Source organism: Drosophila yakuba, chromosome 2L, assembly GCF_016746365.2.
Source record: "Drosophila yakuba strain Tai18E2 chromosome 2L, Prin_Dyak_Tai18E2_2.1, whole genome shotgun sequence".
Lineage (NCBI taxonomy): Eukaryota > Metazoa > Arthropoda > Insecta > Diptera > Drosophilidae > Drosophila > Drosophila yakuba.
In genome coordinates this window covers 17,795,560-17,810,567 of record NC_052527.2, presented here as the reverse complement: position 1 = coordinate 17,810,567, position 15,008 = coordinate 17,795,560, and the positions used below count along the sequence as shown (strand labels likewise).

Sequence of the window (15,008 nt, the reverse complement as noted above, 5' to 3'; positions counted from 1 at the left end):
TAGTTGTTTTTTGAATACTCTGATACTTCAAATTATGGCGATGAAGAATATTGATGAATATTATATTAATTTATATATAATTCATTAAATATACATTTAAATTTGTACCTTAAAATTGAAAAAAAATTAAATTGAAACTAGGTGAGGCATTTCCGCTCTACCCACAAACGGTCACACACTACACGTGCATTTATTTTGCGAACAGAACGGAACGTGGTTAAAAAAGTCGTAGTTATTATCCGTTAAGAACGGCTCACCATGGTGCGGCCTAACAACAACCAGCTGCCGGAGAACCTCCCGCAGTTGCAGAACCTAATCAAGCGGGATCCGGAGTCGTATAGCGATGAGTTCCACATCCAGTACCAACACTTTCTCAGCCTGCTGGAGGTTTTTGCGCTGAATCCCAGCGAAGAGAACAAATCCCTGGATGACATCGTCATGTTCGTCGCCCAGGTGGCCCAGTGTTATCCGGCCGTCTGCGAGGAGTTCCCTAAGCGCCTTTCCGATTTGCTGAAGAACTACGCCACCGTTCTGGATCCGGCGATGCGTAATTGCTTTGTAAAAGCTCTAATTCTTCTGAGAAACAAGAACCTAGTGCCCGCACTGGACATACTTGAACTGTTCTTCCAGTTACTGCGGTGTCCGGACAAGAATCTGCGCACCTTTCTGCAGACGCACATTGTGACGGACATAAAAAATATGAATGCCAAGCACAAGGATATGAAGCTCAATTCGGTAAGACGCAGCGGAGGACTTAATAAATATTGCAGGACTTAATTAATATTGATTTATACCATTGCAGAGCCTTCAAGCATTCATGTACTCCATGCTGAAGGATGCCAATCCGAAGGCAGCAAAGATGTCCGCTGATATCATGATTGAGTTGTACAAGAAAAACATATGGAATGATCCTAAGACTGTGAATGTCATAGCTACTGTGGGCTGCTTCTCTAAGATAACAAAGGTGCTGGTCACCTCTCTAAAATTCTTCCTCGGCCACGACGAAGAGGATGAAGAGGAGGACACTGAGAGCGAAAATGAGATTGACCTTAAGGGTGCTTTGATGGCCAATCGAGTTAATAAGAAAACCAAGAAGCGGACAAAGCAACTGGCGCAGATTAAAAAGCAAGCGGTGAAGGCCCAGAAGAAGAAAAAAAACGCTCCCGCCTTTAACTTCTCAGGCATTCATCTGGTGCACAACCCGCAGGGAATGGCCGAAGGGCTATTTAAGCAACTGCAGGCCACCAACGAGCGATTTGAGGTGAAACTTATGCATTTGGACGTTATTTCCCGGCTGATCGGTATCCACGAGCTCTTCCTTTTCGGGTTCTATCCGTACATAACACGCTTTCTGCAACCCCACCAACGCCAGGTGACACGTGTGCTTCAATTTGCCGCCCAAGCGTCCCACGAACTGGTTCCCGGAGACATCATCGAGCCTATCCTTAAGACGATCGCCAACAACTTTATTACTGAACGCAACTCCAGCGATGTGATGGCCATAGGCCTAAATGCGACGCGTGAGATTTGCATGCGATGTCCCCTGGCCATGGGCGAGGATTTGCTACAGGACTTGGCTATGTACAAAACGTACAAGGAGAAGTCTGTGATGATGGCGGCCCGGTCTCTAATCACTCTCTACAGAGAACAGCTGCCGGCCCTGTTGCACAAAAAGGATAGAGGCAGGCAGACAGAAGCCCAGGCTGAACGAAAGGTTCGAGCCTACGGAGAGCGCGAAATCCACGACACTGTTTTGGGTGCAGAGGCTCTGCTCAAGGACAGTAAGACTATTGACATAGAAAGCGAAGACGATACGGACTCAAACGATGGGGAATGGGTTAACGTGGCGCACAGTGACGGTGAGGGAGGTGGAGCAGATGATGATGATGAAGAAGATGATGATGATAATGAGGACGATGATGACGAAGACGAACAGAACAGTGACGACGAGGAGGATGAGGAGGGAGATAATTCCGATGAAGGCGTGGAAAGTGACGAAGAGTCGGCAAAGGTCAAGAAAGAAAAGAAAGATGTGAAGATACTTAACCAAAAAGAGGCTGCCCAGGAACTGGCTCTTACACGCATATTCACGGACGAAGATTTCAAGCGCATCAACGCCGCCAATCTTAAGAAGGCCGTAACCAGTGCCCGCAAGCGACCACTTGAACAGGATCGCGCCGAGTTCGTCAAGCTGAACAGCATCGAGATGATCTACAAGAAGCGCAAGCACGACAAGGAGTCACGCCTGGAGACTGTGCAGGCGGGCCGGCAGGATCGTGAGCGCTTTGGCTGGAAGGATGGACGGGTAAACGAGCACTGCTCCAAGACGAACCGTGAGAAGCGCAAAACTAAGAACTTTGGCATGCTGCGACACAAGGCACGCTCCAAGGTTAAGAAGAGCTTCAAGGACAAGCAGCAGGCGCTGAGAAAACATCTACTGCATCAGAAAAAAATGAAGTAGTACCCCCTTGCGTCCCAAGCCTTGTAGTGTTTAAAATGAATACCAATATAAGACATAATTCTAACCAATTGATTGTATAAAGCGTAGTTGGTAGAGTTATCTGATTTATTTCAATTCATATAGACTTTGTACGGTTGCCTATTCATTAAACTATTTTAAAAAATTAATCTTGCTGGGAGTCGTTTATCTGCGACGCTTTTCGGACTTTTTAACGCGTTTGGGCCCTTTAACAAAGCACCAGTCTACCTGAATGGTCTGTCCCATTATTTCGGCACCGTTCAGAGCCTCTTTGGCGGCAAGAGCCTGCTTGTGAGTTTCGTACTCGACTAGAGCGTATCCCTTTGAAAACCCAGTGCGCCGGTCGAGGTTCAGGTGGATGTTTTTGATCTCGCCGTAATCGCAGAACTTCTCCTGGATCTCGTCTTCCTGAGCCTCCTCATGGATAGAGGTAACAAACAGGATCCAGCCCTCGACGGACCGTTGCGGACCGGGCTCCAGCTCATCGTCGTCCTCGTTACGCACACGCTCGTAGCTGTGGATCGCCTCCCGGGTGTTACTGTCGCTTCCAAATCCGCGTCCCTTGCGGTGCTTTGCCTTTTCCTTCAGGCGCACAATACCCTCTGTTTTGAGCGTAGGGTGCACAATGCGGCGTGGGAGAAAAAAGAAAGCATTAGACTGGAGGACAACGAAGCCTGCCGCAGCTACTTACGGTCACCGTCCTCGTCCACCTCGAACTCCTCCGCATTGTCAATGTCCAACACATCGGCCATTTTCTTTTTTTTTTGCTTAAAAACCAGAATCAAAAGGTTTATTTTTATTTCGTGTTCGTTCCGCGTCTGGCCAGTTGCAAAAACTCTACTTGAGATGGCCTTATCGTAAGTGTTGGTTAACTCCGTTTGGAATACTATCGGTTGAATGTTCGAAAAAAACCACTCACATAGACCACAAATGTCATAAAAAGGTACAATGCTTAATTAATTTATTTAATAAGACTAAAAACACAATAGATAGTTTGATTTAAAAAAAAATATGTTGACTTAAAGGGTAGGATCCTATATCTGTAACAAAATAATGAGCTAGTAACGGTCGGGGTTTTTTAACTCGTAGAACTATTGTTTTTCATATTGAGTTGTTTATCAAATAATAGAGGATTACAGAACATGGCCGTGTTGAATATTGCATATTCAAAAGATGCGTAAGATCTTTTCTTGGAAACATAATTTGAAAGCAGCATCCAGAGGATTCAACGTTTAATAACTGAGTAATAAGTAATAAGTCCACTTCCATTTAAAAAAGGTTTACTCTTACAGTTAACGTAGATCGATTTTTGAATAATAAAAATATATAATGTAAGGGATTAGAATTTCATAAGCTAAAAAGTAGACACCTTCAACTTTTTATTTAAAGATAAACATACAAAAAGGTTAATTATAAGGTTTCATTTAAAATCGTTGATATGTATGATTTCCATCCCTGATAAATATCACCCTGTCACGGTGTCACCTCAAACTCACGGCATCAAAAAAAAAATTTGACCGGGGGCCGCATTGTCAAAATTTGCCGTATGTTTATAAAGGGGCGTGGCAGATGACTGTGTGTATGTAGCCGCATCAGCGAACCTTATCAGGCTTACACTACGTCGATAGGTCGATCTTCAATTGCGCTCCTAGCAGCAGCTCAGTGTGCTTTTCGTTGTTGCCGGGCTGTGACATCACTGTCAGCAACCGAGTGCTGCCTTTTCACCGCTCCCGTTCGGCATTCTTCAAAATTCAACTTGAAATTAAACAGATCTTTTGGCCAAAAAAACTCAGCCACCATGTGTCAAGCCGGGGGCCAGATGCTGTGCGAGATCAAGAACATGGCTCTTTCGGGCGATCCGGAGCTAGATGGCGAGATTCGCAAGTGGATTCGGTGGGACAAATGTGCCAGCACCGCCTGCCAAATCATGGACGCAGTTCGCGCAAAGGACTGGGACACGTAAGGATAATCTTACCAAAATGAATTATATCTTAATAAGCTAAACTCTGGGCTTCATAGGCTGCGCAAAAGGCTGTGCACCCGCATCAGCTTTGGCACGGCTGGGTTGAGGGCTTGCATGCGGGCTGGCTTTGACTCCATGAACGAGCTGGTGGTCATTCAGTAAGTTTGATCTTATCTTATCTTCAAGTTTATCGAGTTTTACCCAATTGAATTCGTTAATAGGACGGCGCAGGGCTTGTGTGAGTACATCAAGGAACAGTACCCTGATCCGGCGGACTGGTCCGGGCGTGGCATTGTGTTTGGGTATGACGGTCGTTACAATAGCCACCGCTTCGCCGAGCTCTCGGCCATTGTGTTCCTAAATAACGACTTCAAGGTGTGGTTGTTTAAGCGCTACGTGGTCACGCCCATGGTCCCTTATGCCATTTTGAGGCTCCAGTGCTTGGCCGGCGTCATGGTGACTGCCTCACACAATCCCAAGGAGGACAATGGCTACAAGGTGTATTGGAGCAACGGAGCTCAAATCATCCCGCCGCACGACGAGGGCATACAGGAGGCGATTTTGAACAATTTGGAGCCCAAGGGATCATCCTGGGACGACTCGGCGATGTGTTCGAACACAATGTTGGAGGATCCGTACGACATTGTTGTGCCGCCATATTTTGATATCCTGAAGAAAAAAGTGCCCTGCACTACGCTGGAGGCCAACGGAAAGTGTCCCATCTCCTTCACCTATACGGCCATGCATGGCGTGGGCTATGAATTTGTGAAGCAGGCTTTCGCCCGAATCAATATGAAGCCGTTCATTTCGGTGTGCGAACAGCAGGAGCCAGATCCAGAGTTCCCCACCACTCCGATGCCGAACCCGGAGGAGGGAAAGACCTCTTTGGATTTGGCGATAAGAACGGCGAAAGCCAACAGTAGCCAAATCATTTTAGCCAACGATCCGGATGCCGACCGCCTGGCAGTTGCCGAAGTGCGCGAGGATGGTAGCTACAAGCTATTTAGCGGTAACGAGGTGGGCGCCCTTTTGGGCTGGTGGACTTTGGAGCTGCACAAGATGCGAGAACCCGATTGCGACATAAGCAACTGCGTGATGATAGCCAGTACGGTAAGCTCAAAGATTCTCAGGGCCATGGCAGAGCGGGAAGGCTTCCAGTTCTTCGAAACGCTGACGGGATTTAAGTGGATGGGCAACAAGGCGATCGAGCAACAGCAGGCAGGAAAAACGGTGTTGTTTGCCTTTGAAGAGGCCATTGGCTTCATGGTCGGCACTGCAGTACTTGACAAGGATGGTGTCAGCGCGGCTGCCCATTTGGCCACCATGGCGTGCTACCTTCGGTGCAAACTGTGCATGACCCTGCAGGAAAAACTTCGTGACATCTACGAGACATATGGGTTTCACACGACTATCAGCTCCTATGTTATATGCCGCTGCCCGCCGGTGATCGAGCAAATCTTTGAGCGCTTGCGCACATGGGACGACGGCAAGGCAGACACCTATCCGACCAGCATCCTTAACGGCGAGTACGAAATCGAAAACGTCCGCGATCTAACCACTGGATTCGACAGTAGCACTGGCGACAAGAAGGCCACATTGCCGACAAGCTCCAGCTCCCAGATGATCACATTTACCTTCAAAAACGGCCTCGTAGTCACTCTTCGCACCAGCGGCACGGAGCCCAAGATGAAGTACTACGCCGAAATGTGTGGCAAACCGGACGAGAAAAACTGGGGCAAGCTGACTAATACTATGAACACCATGGTGGAGGCCATTGTCGAGGAATTCTACGAGCCAAGCAAGAACGGCCTTCAGCGCAGAAAGGACTAAGCTGACTGCACCTTTAAGCGGGTAGGCTACGGACAAAAAAAAACCTGTCTATGACTAGAAATTCTATACCAACAGCACTGACGCACAAGCCAAAAATCAACAGCTGCGCAAGCTGTTGCTTAATATTGTTTAAAGGATATCTGATATGTTAGTACTCCACTCACATTCGGCTAGTATTTATGAAATTATGTAAATAAAACCACCACCAGGCACCCCCAAATCATCGGTTTTCCAAGTTTGATATTTGAGTAGCTTATGATGTGAAAGTGAGACCATCATGCGCACTCCAATTGTATTATATGAACTTAATACTCTTATCATGAAAATTCGAGTGGCAGTGATACACAGAACTTAAAACTGATTGATTGGCGATTAAATCTACTCATATATTATACTTCTGTACAATATGGTAAACCACTTGGCTTATTAATCACTTTAGGAACTGCTTATTAATCGGGAGATGATAAGCTCATTTTCAGACTTTCAAAAGACCCCTATGAATGAATTAATTACGTGCGCATTTCCTCAATTTGCGTCAACGGAACAACTTCGAGATAGAACAATTCCATTAAAGCTGTTAAAGGAGTGGGTTTAATTTATTTACGGCATGTGGTTTTTATATGCTAATTACAATTAAAACAGTTACAGTTCAAGAGTAAATGTATAAATGGTATGCTTAGGTTGGTTTTTCAATTGCTTTAAGTAATTGCTAGATAATTGCAATATAAAAGGGCTTCGACAGAAGACATTTAGCTAGAAAACGAAAATAAAATCAAACCTCAAGCACAAGTTTCTTAGTAGTTTTGTAAATAGGTATATATCATATATGTATAGATTGGGTTCACTGGAACGTACATATGTTCGAATACGAATTCGGGTCCTTATCACTATAATTTTGTCTCTAAAAATACACGAGTTTTTGTATATATGTGGTTGCTATGCACAGGTTAGTACATACACCTGCTAGTGGCTGTTGGCAATTTGTGTGTATAAAATGCATATTCAGGCAGTCTTCGCTTATATTATGTATTTGTCATCAGTTGCATTCGAGTTATAGTTTTGTCGTTTCTCAACTTTGTTGCAGAAGAGTTAGGACTATTCGGTTTCGGCTTAAAATGTGCGTGTTTAAAATCTCATAAAGTCGCGTCAAAAGTGGCTAATGCACTTTCGGCGCAAGTCCGAGTCCTAGCTAAAATTCCATGGGTTCGCCTAAGCTCACTCCATTCATCTTAAGGCTAGCGATAAGGCTTGAGCGTCACAAATATCGGGTAAAATTTTTAGATATTCCGAGACGAGCAAGCCCAACTTGACACTAAACATATTTTCTAAAATAAAAAATGTGTATAAAAGAGCTGCATCTAAGAGTTCGCGGTTCTGCAAGCCAAACCATCATTCTTATAATTAATACTTTGGGAACTTGTAAGTCATGTTTGCTTTTCAAAGGGTGTGATATGTTCGCGTCAGTTAAGGATCATATACTGGGCTTTTGAGTATTGTTTGTTGATATACCGGTCAATACTCATCTAATTCATACATAAGTAATTTTGATTGCATAGTTTGATTGGTTATGGTGTTTCATAGAATTAAATTACCCTGATGGCAGTTCTCACAAGTAAGTCATCGATCTGGCTGAAAAACTATTGGAAAGTAAGTGAAGGAATTATTACTTGGGATTATCAGACAAACACATGCAAATAGGACGATTGCGTCTGATTGCTGTGAGTGGGCGTGTTGATCGGAGGGGCGTTGTGGTGGTGTCATACGGATGTCTCAGAATTCAACTTAAGAACAAATTTGTTGCTTTTGGGATCCACAACTTCCTCGGCCAGGTTGAAGTGTGGCAGCTTGTGTACAGTGACCATAAGAGAGACATCGTTTTGAATTAATTGAAACGTGCATTCGTTGCCAATCGGTCGGGAGACGATCTCATCGCAGATCAGAGACCACGACTGCACCCAGCGCCGTTCCTTCTCGCTCTGCATCACCGGAGACTCGGTCAAATACGGTTCCAAGAAGGCGCGGGGGGATAGATCATGCTTTAAGCAGTGTGCAAGATGCTTTAGTATGCTCTCAAATGTATGCCGCGGCTGTTGCCGCGTAACCCGTAGGTATTTTTGCAGAGCCCTGGCCATCGAAGGAAAAACTGCCGAGGCAGCCTCCTGCGGATCGAGCGGCAGTGCCGGAGCTGGTTCGTTATGAATGCGTTTGATGTGGGTGAAGGCCTCCTCGGCTGCAGTTATGAGACGGGCACGCCGCTTTTTTACACGACGTTCATACTCGTGCTCCTCGTAAAAGCGCTCGTTGTGAGAGGAGTCCCGGCGACGGGCATTGGCTGCTAGAACGGCTCGACTCTGGCTTTGCTGTTGCGAGTTGCTCACCCCATCCACTTCGTAGTACTTGAAACTGTTCGATATCTTGTTCCGCTGCGACTTGGAGACCGATATAGGGATGCGCTCTAGGTATGGGTTAAATATGGGGAAATCCACATAGTAGTGCTGCAGCACCCACACAGCCGCCCTTTGGATGCTCAGCTGGCCCAGCATGTAGGAGCGCGAAACTCCGTCCGGAGAGCGAATGATCTTGATGTAGTAGCTGGGCTGCTGGTGTCGCAGCTCGAGTAGCACCACGGCAACATAGTGAATAAATAGCAGAGTGTCCACAAAGTTTGTGGCATAGCCCACCAGTGACTTGTAGTCCACGGCATCGCCGCCCGTCTCCACAACGATCTTCGCCCCGTTTGTGACCTGCACGATGTAGAAAAGCCAGTAAGCAAACGTGCAGATGGTGACAAGAAGGAGGACGAGTGCGCGATACAGGAAAATACGTGGCATGGTGGCCGATGTACGTCGCATGAACACCGCCCACAGACCGATGGCCAGAAGCAGCAGTCGGGCGGCCAGCGAAACCAGTTGGCCCTTACACTGCTCACTGCAGGCCAGCAGCTGGGTACGCACCGTCTGCGTTATTTCCGGGTGATCAAATGCCGACGGGAAGAAGCCCACATACGGCATCACCACCATTGCCACTGGCGAGAAAAACGCTCCACATCCCAGCAGAAAGTAAAAGGTAGACTCCACGTATCGGCGGCACGCAAAACCGAAACCCTTATCGCTCTCACGATGCCACATGTTGTTGATGTCCTCCATAGAGATGCTTTGCTCCGAAGTGTTTCCGGTGACGGCGGTAGTGTTCTCGCCCCAGTTCTCGTCCTGTGGAAGGATTTGCACCTCGATGACTTCCTGGCCATCGTGGCTGCCGTCTTCTTGTGCCCAAAAAAACTGGGTTAAATGGTTTTCTTTGACTACTAGAACCATTTAACTCACCTGTCATATTAACGCTAGTCTGGTAAGGTGCCATGTCGCCCCGCTGAATTCCCTTGCCCGACTTTGAGGAGTGTGTGCTGCGGTGGGAATGTCTGGAGCGATCCCGCTCCCTATGGTAGCCGTTGTTGACACTGCCTCCTCCGCCACTGCCGCCACCACCTCCCCCTCCGCCGTTGTTATTGTGATTCCGCGAGCGTCTGGAGCGTCCACTGTGTTCAGACTTGACGGATTCGTTTTCCATTGCAATTGGGCTAGCGTGCGTGGGGTATGCCCGTTTCCAAATCTACTGCACTCAAAGATACGTGCCCCAATTCACCTTGCAACCTGGACGTGCAGCTATTTTAGTGTCTAACTGTAATTGCGGCGGCAGCAGTTTTTTCATACGCAGGTATGCAGAGAGCAGTGCATAGCCTAACGGCGAGTTTGAGCTTTATCTATTGATAGTTGTGCGGCACATTGTCACTTTTGGTGTCTTGCATTGCTATTTTATACGCTATTTGACTATTTCACGCACATATTTCGCTTTTTATTCACTTTTTCGTGGTCTTGGCTTCACCCTCGACGCAGTGTGACCACTGCAACACAACCAGCGACATGGTCACATTATCCTTAGTGTTTTCGAACACTATTAGTCTGGCGGTTCAAACACAAATAAAAATTTAAAAGATTATTATTTATTTTATTTTGTTGAACAATATCATGTATTGGCCATCATGACGGAAAGTAATTGCCTGGCTCGCTGGTCAGTTGGATTCAGCCGTATAGCGCGTTGCAACAACTTCATGGAGCAGGTCTTGTTTACTGGAGAAACTGCTTGACTGGCATATATAGTAGTCAGTGCCTCTTCGCTGGCCAAGATGCTAAATATAAATAAAATCGGTAAAGAAATATATATTGTTTAGAGATCCCCTAGTCTTACCTATTTTGTTGAATAGTGTGTCCGAGAGAAAGAGCTATTAGACCCATATTTGAAGTAGCCATTCGGTATGATTGGTCATCAAAGAAATAATCAAGAAGAAACTTCAGCAAGACATTTCGAAGACTTCGGGAATGAGGAAACATTCGGATACGAGACTGTAGGTAGCACATCGCTCTTCTAGCACCCTCCTAAAAAAATAACAGTATTAATCTTGTAGAACCACAACATTCACCACTTTCAACAAACATTAATCAGGATGTAGTAAGCCGTTAAATAGGATATGTCGGCACAATACTCCTCCTTAAAAGCGTACGCATTCAGCTCCGTCATTATCGTTAGGGTCAACTCATTATCTCTATGAAGTATGCCTAGAGCAAGGGCTGAGTATAACGCCTGAATGGGCACTTCCTTCAACAAGACACTTTTTAAAAATTAAAGCGTTAGAAATGTTGAATACAAAACAAATATTCCAATACAAACCACTGATAAAGTAGAGTTTTGGTGTCTGCTTCGCCCTGGAAGGCGTAGATCATGGAGGCCATAGCCACAAGGATGGCAGCTGCTTTGTCATCGTCATGGCCAACCACGTTGCTTAGAACGGAGTTGTAAATGGAGTAGGATTCCTGCAACTGACCAGATCGGTAATATGCCTGGGCCAGGCCTATGACCGGCTTAAATGTGGCATGAGCAACAGTGTTTAGGGCTTGTGCCGCCTGCTCCGGCTGGTCTATTTTCAAATACAGGTATCCCAGATTTGTGTACAGCTTGTCACGATCCGCCCCAGGCTCGCACAACTTACACGCCCGAGTGAAAGCATCGATTGCTTGTTGATATAGTTTTTTCCGGGCGTAGAGGAATCCCTGGAACGAAAGCGATGCTGCATTTGCATCCGACTCCTCACTTTGCACGTACCTAAAGTGTATTGAATATCATTAATTGGATTTAAGAGAGAGAACTTTACTATAATACTTACCAATTGATGGCATCTAGTGCATAAACATCACCGTACATGTGACTGATGGCGTGCTTAATGTGCGGCTTGTTCCGAGATCCAGGATCCGACAGCATTTCGCACACCCAATGCGCGAAACCCAGAGCCGCCTCCGGATGATAATCGAACTGCTGGCAGTGACGAAACAGGTCAAAGGCTTCCTCGCGATCCCCAATCGACTCCGCCACCATTGCTTGACCAATCCAAGCGTTGGTGTAGACTGGACTTGATTGTTGGGCTCTTGTAAAGGCCTCATTGGCCAATCGCACCTCTTTTAGTTTAATATAAAGCACTCCGAGATTGGTCCACGCTGTGTAGCACTTTCTTTCTAGTTCCACAGCCTGAATAAAACAGTGCTGGGCCAATGGCAAGTTCTCATATTCGGAGTGCATGTTGATCACTCCGAGAAGATTCCAATTCTGCCATCGATTGCTACGCTCCTTAATGGCCATTTTGCACGCTTTAGTCGCTGTCTCTAAGTGGCTTCTTGCGTTCTCGGGTATGAGAATGGCACTGTAGTAGCTGGCCAACGAAAGCTCGTACCACAGGTAGGTATTCTTCTTTAGTTTTAAAGCGCACAAGTAGAAGCGCTGAGCTAGCTGTAGAAGATCTTTTTGTGACAGAAACGCAATGGGTTCCTCGCGCTTGGCTAGGTTTCCAGCGACATCCAAGTTGGCCAACGAGTGCGGAAACTGGGCTGTCTGAACAAAAATACTTGCCGAGAGGCGCCATAGCCAAACCATGCCTTGAGCTTCCGGCTGGAGAAAGGCGCTGTAAGGAATAAGGATAACATTTATCAGCAGATTTACAATATTGTTGGCTGAACCTATACCTTTGAAGGTGTCTCACAGCCAATTGCAAATGCTCCTTAGACCTTCCGTACAAATTCTGGCTCTTCAAACTATTCGCAATGCCAATATGCGCCTCAGCAGCACCTCGAAGTCCGGGCAGGTAACTAGGATTTCGATTTAGCAGCGTATCGAAATCTTCAATTGATTCAGTGTACATGCGTATTGTCTATAAAATGTGGTACAATTTATTTCTGTTATGTTCATTATTTTGGGATGTAGCACCGTTTTTACTAAGGCTATCTGAAGCAGGGCATAATTATTATCCGGGGATAGTTCAAGGATCTTTTGAAAGACTCGAATGGCCGAGTTGTAAGAACCACGTGCCGCATAAGCATCACCCAATGACTCCCAGTAGATAATGCAACGGGAGTTATTCTTAATGGCAATACGAAAGCATTGGATTGCCTGCAATAAATATGTTAAGTAGGAATTTACAATGATCATTAATTTCTTACGTTGTCCCACTTCTTTACATGCAAGAAATGCAAGCCAAGCTTGTACTGCAATCGAATTGATTCATCGGTGGCCAAATGGCTCAATGTGTTTAACAGCAGTGTCTCGTTTAGTTCCTCCTCGCCCAGTTCCTGGTAGATATAGCTCAAAGCATCGACAGCTTCCTCAGCTAAGGGATTAAGGTTTATGCACTTCTCGTAGCACTTACGGGCTCGTGAGAAATCCCCATTGGCTAGCGGGTACAGCCTGCCCAGATAGTCGAAGCACTCGGCAAAGTGCGGGCGCAGTCGCGTAGCCTTCAACACACAGTTTAGAGCGTCTGAGTAGTTTTTCATCGCCAAATGCAGCTTGCACCGAAGTAGATGCGCCTCAAAGGTCTCACAGTTACCAATTACTTGAAGAGCTTCAGTTGGGGTTCTGGTATAACATATGACAAGGATGGAAATGACTTCCTCAATTTGTTGATGCTTCACTTACAAAACAAACTCGGCTTTAGACAGTTCATCCAAATGCAAATCTTGCAGCAGCTGCTGTTCACCCAGCTTGAAGAAGCACCTGCAAATTATTTAAAATCTTGTTAAGCATACAAATTAAACAGTTACTTTTTTCATATCAATAGCTCACCGAGCCAAAGACTTTATATTGCCCTCGGAATTCTCTAGCGTTTGTAAAATCGTGACGGCTTCTTTTAGTTTTGATACACACTTTTCGTGCGATAAACACAGAGCGTAAGCGTCGTTTTTCTGACCAATCTCTTGCCACAGCTGAAGGGCCAACTTGTATGCGCCCAGCTCCATGTGGATACGCGCCAGCAACTCCAGCGTTTCTTTGTATGCAGGATGACTTTTCTGCGCCTGCAATGCCAACTGTCTCGATGCGACAAGCTGCCCTTCAGCAAAAAGTTTCAGGGCTTTCACCAACAAAGCCAAGTTAGAGTTAGGATTAAGCTCCAGAAGCTGCTCAGCGTACTCCAGAATGGGCTGCCTCAGCTCCTGTTGCCAAAGCACTTTTTCGGATTGTTCGTGGTGCTCACAGTAGGTCTTGCATATCCACTCGAAGCCATATACATCTTTGGGATGTGATTCGGTCATGTTGCAGGCGTGCCGCACACATGTCTCATAATCCTGCTTCTTGTAAAGCCATTTCAGGTAGCGCTTGTAAACCACATTCTTTGCACTGTGTTCGGAGGACTGCAGCAGAGCTTCTATAGTCGTTTTGTACTAAAAAAAAAAAGTGTAATTAGTCGTTAGGCACTAATTTATAAAAAGGTATTGAGCTGTAGGCTGTAGGTATTGATGCTAGTGCTTGTATAAATTATTATGCTTATTATGCTATATTGCAACCTTAAGTTTGCTTAAATAAATAAAGAAAAAGGTAACATACAAGCTGAGTATCTTCAGGTACAATTTCGAAGTCGTTTGAAATCCAAATGCGTCCTAGATACTCCTGAATTTTAGTAAAATTTTTATTCTGTTGGTCCTTTACTCTCGTTTTCAGTACTGTGAAGCAGAAAGGAGCCACATTTGAGTCCGAGGCCAAGTTAAAAAGCTTTTCCAACCAGTCTAAGGATTGTTCTCTAAAAATGTAAAGTAGAGGTTAGTTTAGTAGTTATTTTGTGACTATATGGGACGACTATAAAGATTTAGAGTCGATAGTACGAACAAACAACCAGTGATTTATAATCTTAAATAATCCACACACGTGTAGTTTTACTACAGGATGCGAATAAATCAGTATTTCCTGTACTACATGTATGTCACTCCAGGACAGAGTCATCACCAGATTCTTACGGTTGCAGGTCAGCCAACTGATCATAGATTTCAGGCAGTTCGTTGCTGGGCGCGCAGTTGGCAAGTCCGAGGAGCGCGACGGTGGCCGGTCCCTCTGTGAAACTGATGCACTGCCTCAGGTTCTTGGCCGCCTCCACCTTGTCGATGTTCTGGTAGGCTGCGCCGAGCAACAAGTAGCCCATGGCATTTTTAGGTTCCGATTTCAACAGGCGCTGCAATAAAGGCATTAGGATGATGCGTAATTGGTATGTCCTATAGTGACGTTACTTGGCACTTGGGTATGGCCTCCGCATGCTTCCCCAGCTTTAAGGTCTCCCGGATGTCCTTGATCAAGGCTTTTGACTCTTTTCCGGCGCTCATTGTAAATATAAATGTTTATCTTTCATCTATTTCAAAAAGTGCTGGGTAA

The 15,008-nt window shown here is 45.7% G+C and overlaps 5 protein-coding genes across 7 annotated transcripts; 2 read left to right on the top strand and 3 right to left on the bottom strand.

Annotated features, from left to right (window-relative positions):
- Positions 1-171: 171 nt before the first annotated feature.
- On the top strand, positions 172-2,628 carry LOC6528708 (protein SDA1 homolog). The gene is made up of 2 exons (XM_002089707.3): positions 172-735; positions 803-2,628. The coding sequence occupies exons 1-2, from the start codon at positions 259-261 to the stop codon at positions 2,459-2,461; spliced, it is 2,136 nt and encodes a 711-aa protein (XP_002089743.1). The 5' UTR covers positions 172-258; the 3' UTR covers positions 2,462-2,628.
- LOC6528707 (RNA-binding protein 8A) lies at positions 2,546-3,332 on the bottom strand. The gene is made up of 2 exons (XM_002089706.3): positions 3,171-3,332; positions 2,546-3,081 (listed from the first exon to the last, which is right to left on the bottom strand). The coding sequence occupies exons 1-2, from the start codon at positions 3,229-3,231 to the stop codon at positions 2,645-2,647; spliced, it is 498 nt and encodes a 165-aa protein (XP_002089742.1). The 5' UTR covers positions 3,232-3,332; the 3' UTR covers positions 2,546-2,644.
- A 656-nt stretch (positions 3,333-3,988) lies between these two features.
- LOC6528706 (glucose 1,6-bisphosphate synthase) lies at positions 3,989-6,686 on the top strand. The gene is made up of 3 exons (XM_002089705.4): positions 3,989-4,438; positions 4,499-4,600; positions 4,664-6,686. The coding sequence occupies exons 1-3, from the start codon at positions 4,278-4,280 to the stop codon at positions 6,270-6,272; spliced, it is 1,872 nt and encodes a 623-aa protein (XP_002089741.2). The 5' UTR covers positions 3,989-4,277; the 3' UTR covers positions 6,273-6,686.
- A 154-nt stretch (positions 6,687-6,840) lies between these two features.
- On the bottom strand, positions 6,841-10,181 carry LOC6528705 (vang-like protein 1). 3 transcript variants are annotated; one of them, XM_039371663.1, is made up of 3 exons: positions 9,596-10,181; positions 9,227-9,534; positions 6,841-9,016 (listed from the first exon to the last, which is right to left on the bottom strand). In XM_039371663.1, exons 1-3 carry the CDS (start codon positions 9,834-9,836, stop codon positions 8,030-8,032), a joined length of 1,536 nt encoding a protein of 511 aa, XP_039227597.1. In that variant the 5' UTR covers positions 9,837-10,181; the 3' UTR covers positions 6,841-8,029. The 3 variants fall into 3 exon arrangements, with proteins under 3 accessions (XP_039227597.1, XP_002089740.3, XP_039227596.1); XM_002089704.3 differs by having other exon boundaries at positions 6,841-9,534; XM_039371662.1 differs by having other exon boundaries at positions 6,841-9,531.
- Positions 10,182-10,253: 72 nt separating this feature from the next.
- Positions 10,254-15,004, bottom strand: LOC6528704 (tetratricopeptide repeat protein 37). Its single transcript, XM_002089703.3, has 13 exons — positions 14,867-15,004; positions 14,600-14,811; positions 14,193-14,385; positions 13,434-14,029; positions 13,287-13,364; positions 12,812-13,226; positions 12,579-12,761; positions 12,338-12,522; positions 11,488-12,276; positions 10,995-11,426; positions 10,761-10,935; positions 10,515-10,702; positions 10,254-10,455 (listed from the first exon to the last, which is right to left on the bottom strand). Exons 1-13 carry the CDS (start codon positions 14,957-14,959, stop codon positions 10,293-10,295), a joined length of 3,702 nt encoding a protein of 1,233 aa, XP_002089739.1. The 5' UTR covers positions 14,960-15,004; the 3' UTR covers positions 10,254-10,292.
- Positions 15,005-15,008: the final 4 nt, after the last annotated feature.